Source organism: Melozone crissalis, unplaced genomic scaffold (genome assembly GCF_028551555.1).
Source record: "Melozone crissalis strain CALT ecotype California unplaced genomic scaffold, PUWL_Pcris_2 ptg000016l_1, whole genome shotgun sequence".
NCBI classification, from domain to species: domain Eukaryota; kingdom Metazoa; phylum Chordata; class Aves; order Passeriformes; family Passerellidae; genus Melozone; species Melozone crissalis.
Genome location: NW_026535794.1, coordinates 6,762,597 through 6,778,471, shown reverse-complemented (window position 1 = coordinate 6,778,471; position 15,875 = coordinate 6,762,597). Strand labels below are relative to the sequence as shown.

Below are 15,875 nucleotides of genomic sequence, written 5' to 3'. Positions count from 1 at the left end.
AATGCTGTTATGGCCACAGGCTTCTCAGGCTGCTCTTTTCTCTCTTCCATTGGCAGCCTTTCCATCTTTGGCAAGGAGTTAAGGGGCTTTGTCCAGGAATTATCATTTGCCATTCTTCCATATTCTTTTTTCCCCATCATTTTGCTTTTTTCTAGAGATGGGTCCTTTCTTATTTCATATCTTTAGCATGGTTTGTCAAAGAAATGAGGCTAAAATTGCCACAACCTCTTTCCATCTCTTCTGAAGTAGCTTTTGAACCTGTTGGACAATTTCTAAAAATCTGACAGCTGGGCACAAGTCTCAGATTCATCAAGCTGTTGCACATTGAATTAAATGTCACACGTTGAGAGAAACAGGAAAATTCCCTCATGAGACGGAGCCAGAGGAAACCAGGCTTTTGTGGTTCCACAAAAGTCTCCTGAAGCAGAGTTTGCTTTCCTGGGTGCTTTGGGGGCAGTTTGCCATGGGTTTTCCCCTCCAGGCACCCACAGCTCGTGGCCAATGCAGAGAGCCTGAGCTGTGACCCCAATGGGTGCAGAGTTGGGTCCCAGAGCCAGCAATGGTGCCACCCCATTGTCCTCGTGCTCCCAGCCATGGCTCAGAAGAGGAACAATTCTCCTTCCCTCCCAGGGCACTGACTGCCACAGGGAGTGGCTGGGTTTGGGTATTTGGGAACACCACTGATGCCCCCTGTCTTGGCTGCAGCTCTTCCAAGTGGGACTTTTCTGCTGTTACTTTTTCTAGTGATTAATCTAACACCTTAAAATTAGCACTGGTGTTTCAAAGAGGTTTTGGGCAGGTTTGGGTTTTTTTTTTATTTTTCTTTTTTTAATATTTTTATTTCTTCCTCTTTTATTTTTTCATTGTTTCCTGCCTCACAGCACAACACACACGTGTGAGCCGTGTTCCTGTGATGCCAGAGCAGATTTGCCCGCATCAGCTGGAGGATGTGTTTGCTCTCCCAGCACAAAGTGCCGCCTCTCTCCTTCATCCCAGTCAGTGACATCCTCCAGCTCAGCCTACGTGTGTCTGCACACGTGCTCATTAACTTTTACATCTTCATTGAGAGGGTGGCACACGTTTGAGCCCTAATAATGACACACCCCTTCTGCTGAAGCACTTTAATCTCGAGATGAAGCAGTGAGCCAAGGCAGCAGAGTGGGGCTGCTGGCACACCTGAGGATGGGAGCAGCCTGCCAAGAAAGGAGGTTTCAGGGTTTGGATTTGAAACATGTGTCTGATGGCCCAGGGAGGGAGGCAGCAGCAAGGGGAGGTGATGGAGGGCCAGTGAGTGAGGAGGAGGATTCAATGAGCAGGAGCTGTGTGTGAAGTCTCTTCCAGAGCTATTAAAAAGCATAAAAGCACAAATCTCCTTTTAATGTGGCCCCTTGGTACATCTCTGCGTGCTGCTCCATGGGCCACCCCCACACATCTGCCTTTACCTCTTCCTAGCCTGGCTCATTAGTATGAACTGATGGGATTTATGGGCTGGGAGCTTCCTTTGCTGTTTGTCCTGGGAATATCACAGTTAAAATCTCTGGATATCCTTATAACACAGACGAGGACTTTATGGTTCCATATAGCTGCAATTTAAGTTACTTTAATAGGGTAAATTTATGGTCCAAAAGTTCCTCTAACCCTGACTTACAGCTGTGAGTCAGGGCTTCAGTGCTGGAGGATCAAAACATTCCTGAGAATGATGCTCGTGAGTAACACAGTGGGTTTGGAAGCCCAACCTCTGTGCTTTGGAGGGGATCAGATCCTTGGATTTTGGAGGTGCCATTTAGATGGGTTCAAAGGTTGAATGAGAAACCATTGGTTTGACAGATGGAGTGCAATGTTTGTTGGTGGGGAGTCTTCAAGGGCACCCTCTCTTGGCTGCCACACTGCAGGAGGTGGGAAGAAGCTGGGAAAAAGCAAACCATTTCTCTGACATAGAGAAATTATGTGCCATGCTTAGAGATGCTGCTGAGGAAAAAGGACGGGAAAAAAATGAAAAAATGGGGGAAAACAGAGGGGGGAAGTAAACAAGAAATAGAAATAAAGATGAAAAAAATGTTGAAAAAAAAAAGAAGTCCTCCAAAAAGGAGCAGTAAATGTGCACTGCTAATCGACCAAAGCCCTGCCAAGCAAATCTTTTGTCAGATCATCTGCCCAAAATCAAAAGCCCGGACTCAGCAGCCCCGTTACCGGCGGTTCTGCCTACGAAGCAGGACGGGCAAAGCCCCGGTTCCCGCGGCTTTGTTACAGAGCCCCGGCCGGGCCGGCCCCCCCCCGGCCGCCCCTATATAGCGCCCTGTGCGATGGTCTGTCCATCGCAGCTCTGCTGGCTCCCGCTCTTGCTCTGGGATAGCAGCCAGCAGAAAATGTCCCAATACTCAGGAAAAGTAAGTAACGACCCGACCCTTCCCCTTCTGCCTGGGGCTGGAGCATCCTCCGGGTGGAGGATGAGGATGAGGATAACAGAGCCAGCAGTGGTGTGAGTGGTGATCCCGGGAGCAAATCTGGTAGCAGGGATGGGGAGGGTGTGGCAGAAGGAGCTGCGTTTCGGGAGCTGAATTTCCTGTTTAAACATTCCTGCTGGAAATATGTGTGAGTGAGCACGAGGCGGCGAGAAGTGTCATAAATGCGGGACGCGCTGCCTTCCCAGAAAAACAAATACGCTGCTTAGGAAAAAATGCCAGTGATGCTTTTGCTGGAAAGCAGCTAAAATAACCCAAACCACCCTGAAATGATGCCTCTGCAAGAGATTCCCATCTGCTTGGAATGGGAATCCGGCCGTGTCCCTGCTCCTCAATGCAGGCCCTTTCTCCTCCTCCCCTCAGATCACTTTCTACGAAGGCAGATGCTTCACAGGCAGGAAGCTGGACGTCTGTGGCAGCTGCAACAGCTTCCAGGACCAAGGTTTCCTCAACAGGGTCAACTCCATCTGTGTCCAGAGCGGGGCTTGGGTCTGCTTTGACCACCCCGACTTCCGAGGGCAGCAGTACATCCTGGAGCACGGAGAATATCCCGACTTCTACCGCTGGAACGGGCGCAGCGACCACCTGGGCTCCTGCCGCCCCATCGGCATGGTGAGTGGGATCTGCTGCTGCTGCTGGCTCTCCCAGCTGGAGCACCTCTGGGTTTAGTTTATCCTGGTCACTGGAGCCACGTGAATAAGTGCCATAGAAATGTGTGTTCTTTAGGAATAGGGTGTCCCATTGAGTTTCCTGAGTGGGTTTGTCCCTGTTCAGAGCCGTCTGTGCAATGAGGCAAAGTAGAAATTTTCCAAAGTAGAAATTTTCCAAAGTATAAATCCATTTTGATTTAAATAGAATGTACATCTTTAAGTGTGTAGCTTGCTGTGCAGTCTGGCTAGCCTAGGCTCAGAGAAATGTGGCACTTGCTGCCATGATCTAGTTGAATAGTTAGAACACGGGTTGGACTTGATGATCTTATAGGTCTCTTCCAGCCTTGAATTTCTGTGATTCTGTGATTCTGTGAAACTGCTTCAGAGAAAGACAGAGATAAGGGGAGGGGAGACAGAGCGTGACAGAGAGACAGAGACTGCTGTGAGAGCAGGTCAACCTGACCTGAGAATTCTTTCTGATAAAGAACAAATAGCAGCAGATGTCACGTGTAATTCATAAAAATGAATATGTATGAACCTATCGTGAAATTGTATGTATATGTATTTGAGAGGGGGATAAAAAGAGACCTGAAATTCCCAGAAGTACACCTGTCATTTTAGGAGAATGATTCCCACATGCATCCAGTGCTGTAATAAACATACCGGCTTTACAACTTTCACAAAAGTTGTAGAGTTTTGTTTATCTCCCCAAAACAGCAGGCCACAAAGCTGAGACAGTTTCCTGTGTCCTCAGGCAGGAGGAAGATGCATCTTCTTCCTCTCACAGTGAAACACAGTGCCTTTAAGAGGATGAGATATTCCTGTGGTTTTCCAGATGAGATGGCAAGGTCCTGCTGGTACCATGTGCTTTTCCTTTTAATGTAAGCTGCTGTAAGATATTCATGGGGGAATTCAGAAGGAGATTCATTGCCCAAGGCAAGTTTGAGCTGCAGCTGCTCCATCTCCCCACGCACCCAAAGGGGGAGAGGGCAGCCCAAGGGCTTCCTAACCAGGCCACAGGGCTGCTCCTAGCAAATTTTAGTTGAATTTGCTGTTGCAAACCACCCTCCAACCCTGGTAATCCTGCATTAAACCCATTATTTTCCCTTCCCCTTATCAAGCTTTTAAAAGCACTGTCCAGAGGAAGGTTTTAAATGGGAAGATTAAAAGGTAGCAAAGAGAAATGAGTATGGGTTAGGTCTTTCCATTTATTTTCATATCACTGAGGGCCTCTGGGGCAATGATGAGCCCAGCTGGAGCTGGTGGGATTTCTCACTGGCCCTGAAACTGCTTTTGGCACAGCAGCAGGTCTGTTTCAGGCCTGTAACATCATTCCCAAAGCACCTCCATGATCCATTTGTGGAGGATGCTCTGGCCCAGGCCCTGGACCCTGGCCAGCACAAGGATGTGCTCCTCTTTCCTGGCCCAAGATGTTCCTGTGAGGTGCCAGTGAGGGCCTGGAGGGGTTTGTGCAGTGCAGATTCCCTGAGGAATGTTTGCTCAGGCCCAGGGTCCGCCTGGTTGCTGCCTGCTGAGGGTTTGGCATGGCAGCCCAGCTTCTTGTGTGCTCACGCTGTTTATTTGAAAAATGCCTTTAGGTATTCTTTGAATTTGGCTTAAAAATATCCTTTGAGTTGCTCTGTCCCACATAGCTCTGCCACAGGCTGCAGAGATGTCCCCAGAGTCATTTGTGACACATGACCATTGAGGGCTCACACAGCAATGATGATGCTGGGAAAGTTTCCTTTTCTCTCCCCTGTTTTAATTTTCCTAAAAGAAAGGCACAGCTTCTCTCACAAGGAACAGCAGCTATACATGAAACTGGAGGCAATGCAAATTAGTTTAGGGAAATAATCCAACATATTTGTACACTCAGGATATGTTTCTTTTTTCCTGTTTGGGTGTGCAGAGCGTTGGGGCTGCAGCTGATGCTGCATTTGGGATGGAGGGGTTGTGGGTTTGTTGGGGGGATCTGCAGATGGATGAGGGGCTGTGTGTCCCTGAGCGCTGGCACCCCAGGATGTGTTAGCATGGGCACAGCAGCACAGGAAGGCACAGCAGCACAGGAAGGTGCAGCTGGGCTCAGGTTTGAGGGATTTTTGGCTGCTTTCATGGTTGATGTGCTGGGAGGCAGCACGAGTTTGTGCGAGCTCTGTTCATGCTTGCACCAGTGGTCTTGCATTGCTTTTCCCATTTCCTTTCCAAAGCACCCTTCTGTCTCCCTCTCTGTCTGATACAAGCCAGAGGAATGATTTGTTGTGCTGTTTTGGTGTTGCTGTTGACTCCAATCCCTTTGTCCCCAGCATGGTGAGCACTACAGGATCGAAATATTCGAGGGGAGCCATTTTAGGGGTCCCAGCCTGGAGCTGACAGAGGATTGCTCCTTCCTGCAGGGACAGGGCTGGGACAAGACCTGCATCAATGCCCTCAAAGTGTACGGCGACGGCGCGTAAGTAACTGCACACCAGGCACTGGCACTCCTGCCCTGGGCACTGCAGGGGCTGCAGACACCCCTCCCTCATGGAAAACCCTCCCAGTGCTGGGGACACTTGGAGAAAGCCTAAAAATGTTTGTTAAGCCTTTGGTTAAAGGTGAATGTTGGTGCCTGCCCTCTGCTTCAAAGCGGTGTGACTTCTGCAGGGTGGCAGCTAAGCGCGAGTTACAGGAACTCTGAGACACCTTTTTAAGGTGTATGAAACAAGCCTAAAACCATCTCACTTCCTTCCCTTCCCTTCCCTTCCCTTCCCTTCCCTTCCCTTCCCTTCCCTTCCCTTCCCTTCCCTTCCCTTCCCTTCCCTTCCCTTCCCTTCCCTTCCCTTCCCTTCCCTTCCCTTCCCTTCCCTTCCCTTCCCTTCCCTTCCTCCCTTTCTCTTTCAATCCATGCTGAAGCTCTCAGGGAGCCTGGGCAGGATGTCAGTTTTGCCTTTTCTGTGACATTTGGTGGCAGTTTGTATTTTCTCAATGGTGTTGGTCCTTTTTGTGGTTTTTTTTTTTCTCTTCTTGTCAGACCGGCTGTTCTCTGTCTGTCTCCCCTTTCCTCTGTCTGACAATTGTGTTTTCACTGCAAGCCTGCTGAGGGCTGGGGAATGCCACAACACCTTCCCAGAGCCAGGCAGAGGGAGGCTGGAGGGAGGCCCTGGGGCAGAGGAGGGAGCACAGATTCCTTGTTCTTCACCTGTCCTGGATGTTGTGCAGCTCACAGACACCTGGTGTGAGATGCTGGACCCTTTGTGTCCATTTTTTCCCCTAAGAATAGGGAAAGGTGGTTGCCATCAAGATATCCTGACAGCAGCAAGTGTCCTGCAGGAGCCTTTCTGATCCAGCCAAGGCCTCTCCTCTTCCAAAAATCCAATTAGGCAATGGCAGCTCATTAAGGAGCAGAGCTACCCACTCCTGGTGGGAAGAAATGGCTGGAGCCCACCAGGGACCCTGTTAGTGCTGAGCGTTTGAGTACCAACACCACAAAGCCACGAGGGAGCCTCTGAGTACTCTGGCAAGAGCTTTAGGGCCAATTTACTGCTTGGGTCCTGCAGCAGAGCCTGGAGCTTGGGAAATTGGGAAGCTGCCCAGAAACTTTCAAGCACTTGAGTTTTTCAGATTGATTTTCCCCCTCAAAATACAGAAAAGGCACAAGGCTTGCTCGCCCTCACATGAGAGTCTGGATTGTCTGTGTTAACATTGCAGGACTTCTCAAGGTCTATGAATAGTGAGAAAAATAGAAAAAAATAAAGCATGGAGAGGAGCATGGTGAGGAAACTTGCTGAGGTTTGTAGCATTCCATTCAGATCCTGGGAAGAGCAGTGTTGGACATGCTTGGAAAGGTCTGTAAAGGCAATTAAAGGCAGGACAATGCAAAGGGACCTGATGTCCTGGGCTGCAGGAGGATGGAGGGAAAGATGAGACACCACTGCAGAGAGGTGAGAGCAGGGAGAGAAAGGGACCCTATAGCACCACTTTTCTCCTTTGGATGGATCTTCTGAACCCAGGTGCCTCCAGAGGTGCTGCAGGTGCAGATGGTGCTGGGCATAACCTGGCAAAGCTGTCCCAGGACTCATCCTTGGATGTCTGGGGAGCAGAGGAGATGGGGTCAGTGGAGACAAAGGCAGTTTGAGCCACAGCATCCCTCTGTGATTTTCACCCTCAATTCCCACAACACGACATCTGTTGGATACAGAAATATTTGTTTCCATTTCAAAACCCATGGATGGTGTCATGTGCTGATAAAAAGTTGCTGCCTGCGCTTTGTGGAGGTGGCTGTGCCCGCGGGAAGCGATGACGGATCATCTGGAAACGTGGCAATGGAGACAAACATCAGCCTTTGGCACGGTGCATGGTGAGCCTGAGGGGGCCAGCACCTTCCCTGCTGCCTTTCTGGGGCAGGCAATTGCTGTCCTCACAGCCAGAAGGGTGATGGCAAAGCTGTTTAAGGCACACTGGCAATGAATTGCTATTTTGGAGCAGTTTTGAGGTGTCACCGCCTCCTCGGGAACTGCTGCAGGTTTGTGGTGAGCTCCAGTATCACATATAGGATCATCTGATTTTAGATGAAGATGTGGGGTTCTTGTCCTCCTTTGTGCTCAGCCACTCCACTGAGGACAGCCTGGAAACTGCAATTTTAAAAAACTGAATTTGGTTTGCAGCCCAGGAGAGAATACCCCAAAAAGAGCTTTTCACACTACAGTGGAATAACTTGAAGGAATCAGACCAACCATTTATTCTGCTGAACCATTCACGAGTGTTCTGCAGTCAGGTTATGAAATACAAAGCAGAACACATACCCAAATGCTGCTGCCCAATGAACATCACATATTTCTCAGCAAAGGTGATACCTGCCCATGACACTGCTCAAGTTCTGCATGGAGAATAAGTGACTTAGAGCTCCTCTGAAAGCCTCCTGCTTGGTTCAGGCTGATGCTACAGCATTCCCCTCCTCATTTTTCAGTTTGAGCAGCCAGTGTTGGCTTACAGAGTTTGAGTTGGTTCCATGAGCATTTTATTCCCGTGTCCGCTGGGATGATGTGCTAATGAAACACAGCACTGAGCTGTTTGAGGGCTGTGTGCTATGTGCCTGGATCAGCTCTCCCATGCTGGGCTTGAGGACAAGATCATCTCTTTCTTTTTTCTTTTTCTGGGCTCCTGACTGACTTGATTTCCCCTCTCACTGATGGTCCCAGAGAATGTAAATTTCAGGCAATAAAGGAGCAGCTAAGTGAGCCATACAGTCCTTCACTCATCACCTTGCACTGCCAGCACACTTCACTCCCATCTTTCTGCTATTCCTTTTATTCCTTTGCTTTTTGGGGTTTTTTCAGCCTTCCCCTAAGCAGAGGGACAAGTCAGTGGGGGTTCTTATCACCACACCAGGTCACTCACTGCTTCTATCTGCACCAAAGCCTGCCCCATTCCCTCCATGGAAGGGCGCAGACACATCAACCATGTGTTTGGACAGAAATCTTGGGAAAGACAAGACTGTGAGGGGCTGCTCTTCCCCCTGCTCTATTCCCCAGGGTCCACCTGTTGTTGAAAGATGTCCTAGAGCAGAAGAGCTGAAAAGAAAAAGGAGGAAAATTTTATAAATTGTCATTAACTAAGCTGAGAACACTTTCTGTCACTGCACACTGGGATATGTGGTGGGGGTACACTACACTCACAGGTGAGCAGTGGGCAGCCTTCCCCACGTGCTGCAAAGGGAGCACCAAAGGAAAAGGCTGAGGATGGTTCTGTAATTCCAGTTTGGATATAAACTGGCTGCAACAAGTGCCAGAGAAGGAGGTTTGTTTGCAGGAACCACGTGTCAGCACAGGGCTCTGATACTGCAGGATGTCTTTCACAAAACCAAGGCACAATATTCCATGCTGGTGTCCACAGTCCCACCCCATATCCTCTCAGAAACACAAAACAAATATGTCAAAGAACCTGTAAGGTGCCTTGGATAAATACCCCAAACTTTTCTTGTTTTGTTTTTTAAATAGTGCCCGTGGGTGGCTGCTTTTATAAACAATTTTTCCAAAGCCTCCAGCTTTTTTGCTTTGGGTTAGACAGATCCGAGTTCACCAGCTGTTGTCTGACCCTTAAGGCCCAGCAGTCTTTGACCTCTCCAGTTCTTGAAGAAGTTTCTCCCTGGAAATCCCACACTCAGCAGGTCCCAACCCCAATGTCCCAGCTGAATTCCTGCAAAGACAGACCACAGAAACCAAATTACTTGGAGGATTGCATTTCTGCCTTGCTGTCATTGTTGAGCACATAAACAGGAAAAGCAGCTGAGATACTCATAAAATCTTTAAAAATATGGGGAAAAGAGGAAAGAGGCAGAGATGAACAGCTCAGTAATGTCAGGGTGGTAACCTGACCATAAAACTGTCAGAACAATGGCAAAATTTGGTTAAAAAGCATGACAGACTCACATAGAGGACAGGGGTAACACTTGTGGCCACAGTAAGATCATGTGAAGTGAAGGGAGAGAAAAGCAGCAAAATTGTCCCTCTTGACCATCAGAATTGCTTCTGACTTGACCTTCAAATGGAGAAAGACATGACACAAGCAGGGTGATGGAGAATGATGTAGCCAAGCCAGGTGAAGAAGTCAGGTGTGCCAAAGTCACCAAGGTTATTGAATGTTGTATCCATTTGACTGCATTCCAAGGGAGAATTGTCATTAACTCTGGATGTAGAGATAAAGATAACCAAGCCAAGCCCTGCTCTCTGTTGGAAGCATCAAAGACGCCATTAGGAATTATTAACAAAGAGAGAAATTACTAAATATGGTTCCCATTATAGTTAATGAATGAGTTCAAAGAGGCAAAATATCCATCAAGCATTTCATGTTTCTCCTTACATTCCATAAAAAAGGGGTTTATGCAGGGGCTGAGGGGACTCATGTCCTTCTTTAGCTCTATAAATGCTATTAAATTGTTGCTGTTGCACATGGTGACGCTCATGTGAATGTGAAGCAGGGAGTCCTTGGGCCCAGGCTTTATTGCTGGTGTAACCCAAAACATCTTCCAAAGGCAAGGTCCAGTTTGGCTTTGTGTGCTTGGCAGGCCACGCTGGGGGAGGCGCCCACAGTGAATTCCACCAGGAGCATTTCCATGTGCGGGATGGGGCTGGGAATCCGGCCCCGTGGTTTGCAGTGCAACAGTGCCTAAATGCGGCCCCCTGGAGCGGCCCCTGTGCAGGAGCAGGGTGCTGGGCCCAGGTGACCCCCCCTTTGTGCCCAGGTGGGTGCTGTACGAGGAGCCCAACTACCGGGGCCGCATGTACGTGGTGGAGCGCGGCGAGTTCGGCAGCTTCAGCGAGTGGCAGGCGCGCAGCGCCAGCGTCCAGTCCATCCGCAGAGTCGTCAACTACTTCTAGCTGGGCTTCCCCCCTGCCAGCCATGGCCTGCTGAGACTGAGCATCGCCCTCCTCCCCACCCACTGACCCCCGGAATAAATTGTTAAACAACAGCTGTTGGCTCCAAGCAGGTTTTTTTAATATATAACTAACATAAGGTCGTGAAAGAAGAGGCTTGTAATCTTTCTAAGCTTGATTTACATCAAGCTGTGAGTTTGCTTTCTTATTCTGCAGTGGTTTATGAGGAGGGGCCAGAACTGGTGGTGACACACAGATCTAGGAACTTGCCCACCATTGTGGTTGTGGTTTGGCACATGTTCCCTCTGCCCCGACCAGGGCCACCATGTGATGGCCCCAGCTGAGCCCTGGTGCCTGGAGGGGGCCACGTGGATGCACACATGGGTGGGGAGCACGGACTCTGAGCCACTGGGAGCCATGTGAGGACACATGTGAGGATCATAGCAGGAGCTGGGTGACTTGTGAGGTCTGTCTGAGCATGACATGCTGGTCTTGGTAAAAAGGTGAAAGCCACCATTCATCCTGAGTTACTTTAACTTTAGATCAGCACGCATTAAAAATATATATTAAAAAACCCCCAAGCCTGAAGACACAAAACCTGAGCAACCTTCTTTTTGTTCCCAACCCTTCATGACAACAACATTTTGAGGGATCAACAGCAGGGGATAACACTGCACTGTCATTTATTTTACAACCCTCTTCCCATCTTTCTGCCCCTTCAGTGCTCCTGGTCCATTGTTTCAGTGCCCCCAAATCCCATTCCATGGTTAGCAGCTGGGATGGGAACCACTCTGCCCCTTCACATATGGACTGTCCATGGCTAAAGGGCAGCCTGGTCTTCTCCTGGCGTGCAGCCCCAATAGTGCGGGAGCCTCCCTTCTGTAAAATCATAATCTGTGTTCAGCATGTTTCTGGCTATTTCAGAAAGGGGTAATTTCATTCTCTTCACTCTGTTACTCTATTAGCTGTTAAGCCTTGGCTGTCTGATAGATCCTGACAGGCATGGTGCCGGCAGAGCTGCAAAGCTCTGTGCTAATCCAGCGGGAAGGCTGCTGATCTAACCCCAGCCCCAGCCCTCTGAAGGGACATGAGTGAGGCTGACAGGCCCCCAGCACACTGGAGCGTGAGGTGTGTGTGCCCTCAGGGCTGCTCTGCTTTGCAGGTCTGCCCTGGGAATCTGCCCTTCCCTGAGCAATGGGGAGGAGCAGGGCTGTGCTCTGTGCCGGGGGCTGCTGGGTCCCAGCCTGGCACTGGACCTGCCTGCCATTCCACCAACTCACACTCAGCCACCTGGATCCTGGCTCCCTGTGGCTCTCCACCAGTACCAGGACTGGGGTGATTGGTAACAACTGGGCCTGACTGAGGACATGTGCTGGTCCCGTGATGAAGTGACACTGTTGGTAGAGTTGCATCGATTGAGATTTGCCCCAGCTGCACACATGCTGGATATGTGTTATGAGGGGGTATGGAAATGCAAAAAAAATTCCACCTTGTGAATTTAACAGCAGTTTGGGTTAAGGCAGTTTGGTCTGCCTTAGCAGTGATACAGACAATCGTGTCCTCTTGTAGACAGCCTGTTGTCAGGATGTATCCTCCATGCAAATCATCACAGCAGCACTTACAGTTACACCAGCTCAGCTCTGGACTTCAGTGGCCATGTCCTGGGTGGCTTTGTGGTGACATGGTCCATTAGAGCTGTAAAAATATTTAAGATCTTTAAAGGGTTGCAAGGTATTTCTGTGTCAGAGAAGGCAGGGAAATGATTCATTCATTGAGTGGGATGCACAAATGTACAACTCGTGCATCAACTCTTGCGTATTTCATTTTCTTTTAATTAGATGCAGCTTATGAAAGATTTTAGGAGTCCTTCCAGGATTAGCATTCCTCCTGCCTCATGAAGGCTGTAATCGGCTCCTGAGCAAAATGCACTCTATTAAAAGTTAATATTCAGTCATATGCAGCGCTCTCTGTTGTGACCTCCTGGACATTAATCTGTTAAAAAAAAAACCCAAAATGGTCCCAGAGAAAGACAAGCAGCGAATTGTGATGAGCTTTAAAGGAGGCTTTTCATTCATCTGAAACACATTCAATGTCACAGTGCAGCACGAAGGATAAAGAAACAAAGGCTTTAAAATATACAATAACTGGAGTCCCAGATGCTCCAAGTATTTGGGGGACAAAAGAAAAGAAAACAGAGAACAACCATCCACCCACATTCCCCTGGGAAGAAGAGCATAAGCCCAGACACCCCCACATCTGGATTTGTCAACACTCAGTGCACACAGCCAGGGGAGGTGACTGTCCCACTGGTGTTGGGGTCAGAGCTGTGACATCTCAGACACTCTGCTCTGTGGCTCCCAGTGGTCAGTGGTTGAAGTCCCCTGCGTGCAGAGCAGCTTTAGAGGGACCCATCCTGACATCCCTGCCCGTCCCCAGTGGGAGCGTGGGACTGTGCACGTACACACAGCTGTACAGGCTGACTCCAGCATCCAGCCACTCTGTGCAAGCCTACTTCATCTATACACTTCAAACTAATTATTTGTTTATATGCTCTAGTAGATTAATATTTGCTGCTTAAATTGTGGGAGTATACTTAGGATCCCAGTCCTGGGCTGAGCCATGCCTTGTGCTAGGAGTTAAAAGCACAAAAAACACAGTCTGTTAATCTGTGCTGTTGTGTGGAACCCTGTTTGTAACCAGCAAGTGTTTAGCTACCTATAGCACATTTTACACAAGTCTGTAATATGCCTACAGAGTAAACACTCATCATTTATTGACATCTGATATCCCATTTATGAGCACACTCTCAATGCAAAAAGCTGATCCATGTGAAGGCTATTTAAAAAAATTCCTCTGTGTGCACAAGCCTAATCTCACTAAAAACTGGCAGCAGGGAGTTGAATTCCATCTATTTTTTGCTTATTTGAAACATAAGTAGGGTGGCCATGGGCCCAATCCAAACAGTGATGCTGCAGGAACATGCATTGCGTTGGCAGTGGGGGGACGTGGCTCTCGTTCTCTTCCTTTTCCCTCCCCCTCCTTGCTAAATCTGCACTTGTTCAAAGGACAGAACGTACAGATCCCATATGCTCGCTGGTGGCTTGTTGGTGCTTTTTTCCCCTAAAAAAAAAAAGTGGTTATTGACATTGCTCTAGTATGAAATGATTTGTGAGTTTATAGAGTATAAAATATAAATGACAGGAATGCCAGCTCAATGTGAAGTGGATGTGAGATTGTGCAGCAGAGGTTTGAGCTGCACGTCGTTAAACTGTATGGCTGAATGAGCTCTGCTGGTGAACAGAGCAGGCAAGCAAAGGATTAAGGAAATTGGAAACTGTTCCACAAAATGCTGAAGATGAAACAAAGATTCAAAGTGAACAAAAGGGACAAGTTATTAATTACAAGAGAGAGAACCAAATGAAATCAGCTCCATCTGGAAAACCAGGAAAACCCTAATAATAATCAGCATTACTGTCCTTGGCTAAGCTGCTGCAGTGCAATATTCAGAATAACTTTGAATTACATCTGGCCCCAAAGCAAATAGCTCCTGCCAGAATGCCTGCACACACGAACGTCCTTTCTCTGTAGCTGGATAATGTGCAAATGTGATGGAATATCTTTTTCAAATGAATCCTTGGAAGATATCTGAGGAGCTGCAGTGCTTTTGCCTTGCTATACTACTTGGAACACGCATATATAGTGAAGGTAAGGAGGAAACTGCCTACTGATGCACTGTTGGCATGTGTGATGTTGTCATGTTCAAATGAATCTCTCCTCACTGCTTGCAGAGGCAAAAGGGCTGCACAGCCACCACCTCCCCTGTGGAATCAAAGAGGTGTTATCCTGCTATTGAGGCTGCCCCACACTCACACCTTCCTGGGCTTTTTTCTCTCCTCCTCCAGAGACACCTCTCTGGACCTGGTAGAAATGAATCCACTCCTTGGTGTCTGCTAGAGCTGTTTTATTACTTCTTTAAGTAGGAAGTCTGGCTCAACAGTGACCTCCTTGACTGAGTGCAGAAAGGAAATGAAGAACTTCAAAAGGTCTCTCTGAAGTCTGGCACCAGGAGGAGAGCCCTGGTCATTGTTAAAGCCTAAGCAATGGCAGGGTAAAAATGTAGAGAGAACAGAGTAACTGGGCTCTGGAAGAGGTTGGCATGAGAGGTTGGGGAGCCTCCTTCCCTGGAGATATTTAAATTTCTTTGGACACAGTCCTGAATAATGTGCACCAGGAGACCCTGCTTGAGCAGGAAGGTTGGAGCAGATGAGCTCCTGTGATTCCTTCCAGCCTCACCCATTCTGTGATTCTATAATACTTGGGACCATTGACAGATATTCTGGCTCCCGTGCTTCATCTAGTTTGGTTTTCACTTTCTTTTCTTTACACATTTTCTTCAATGTTGTATTGAAGTCAAGGGAAAATTAACTTGAGTGAAAACACATTTGGCCTTGAAATTTTTACTATCCATGGGCTCAAACCCTTGTCCAGGAGGAAATCTGATAAACTTAACACGACCTAAACCAGATAATATCTGTGTGATCTGGTCAGCATCATCAACATTGCAAATGACGATTTGTTTGGGGTTTTAATTTTAAATAATCTGGTTTATTAGAGAGGTTAAGCACAGTTAAATCAACCTTCAGTGGTTGAGGCTCATGTAGCCTTTTTTCTTCCAAGAGTCACCCTTCAGTCAGCAGAGGAGGTGCAATAACATCCCACACAATTTGAGCTATTCCCACATTTACTGGTGGCTGTGGCAGAAACCAAACACACATGGAAAAGAGTGGAAAAGGACAGAAATAAAACAAATATTAATTTTCCATGGAGCACTGAAGAAAGAGCAAGTGGTGTACCAGGTTTTCCATGGGCAGCTGACCATCTTTACATGATTCAGAATGAGACAGTTTGTAATCAAGTCAAGCTGTCCTGGTTAAAACATGTGAACATATGGAGGAATGTACCAGTGTGTTCAGTCAAATTGTCCGTGAAGTAAACATGAAATCGTACAGAAACTGCTAATGTAAATTCCTGCTTTGGATATGATGATCTCTAGTGGATTGCAGTAAATCCACATGTCCTGTAGGCATTTGCACCTGCACTCACACAGTCCAAAAAGCACTGAATGCTGCCTCTCAGTCAGAATGGTTTCATGTGCTCCTGCTAGGGAGTTTGGGATGGTAAAGAATCAGTCCCTGCTATTCCATGGAAAAAAATGCAATTTAAAAAATATTTGGTTAACTCGTTGCAGCAGTTCTGGTATGCTGCCACTCAGTTTGTTTAGCCTGATGTAAACTAAGCTCTTTTCTCATGTAAGTATTTATTGGTGGCCACCAGTGCTGCTCACCATCTGTGATGGGGTAAGTGAGCAGTGCAACTCCTTCTCTGCAAGACACCACAGCAGGCAAGGCTCATGG

At 48.0% G+C, this 15,875-nt stretch overlaps 1 protein-coding gene across 1 annotated transcript; it reads left to right on the top strand.

The window, feature by feature from the left end:
• Window positions 1-2,363: 2,363 nt before the first annotated feature.
• Window positions 2,364-10,464, top strand: CRYGN (crystallin gamma N). Its single transcript, XM_054274121.1, has 4 exons — window positions 2,364-2,387; window positions 2,826-3,074; window positions 5,416-5,561; window positions 10,329-10,464. Exons 1-4 carry the CDS (start codon window positions 2,367-2,369, stop codon window positions 10,462-10,464), a joined length of 552 nt encoding a protein of 183 aa, XP_054130096.1. The 5' UTR covers window positions 2,364-2,366.
• Window positions 10,465-15,875: the final 5,411 nt, after the last annotated feature.

Excerpts from the sequence above, each read along its gene's own strand:
- CRYGN (XM_054274121.1), top strand. The coding sequence starts at position 2,367 with ATGTCCCAATACTCAGGAAAA. Across the intron at positions 2,388-2,825 it reads TGTCCCAATACTCAGGAAAA|ATCACTTTCTACGAAGGCAG; the intron begins GTAAGTAACGAC and ends TCCTCCCCTCAG. Across the intron at positions 5,562-10,328 it reads AAAGTGTACGGCGACGGCGC|GTGGGTGCTGTACGAGGAGC; the intron begins GTAAGTAACTGC and ends CTTTGTGCCCAG.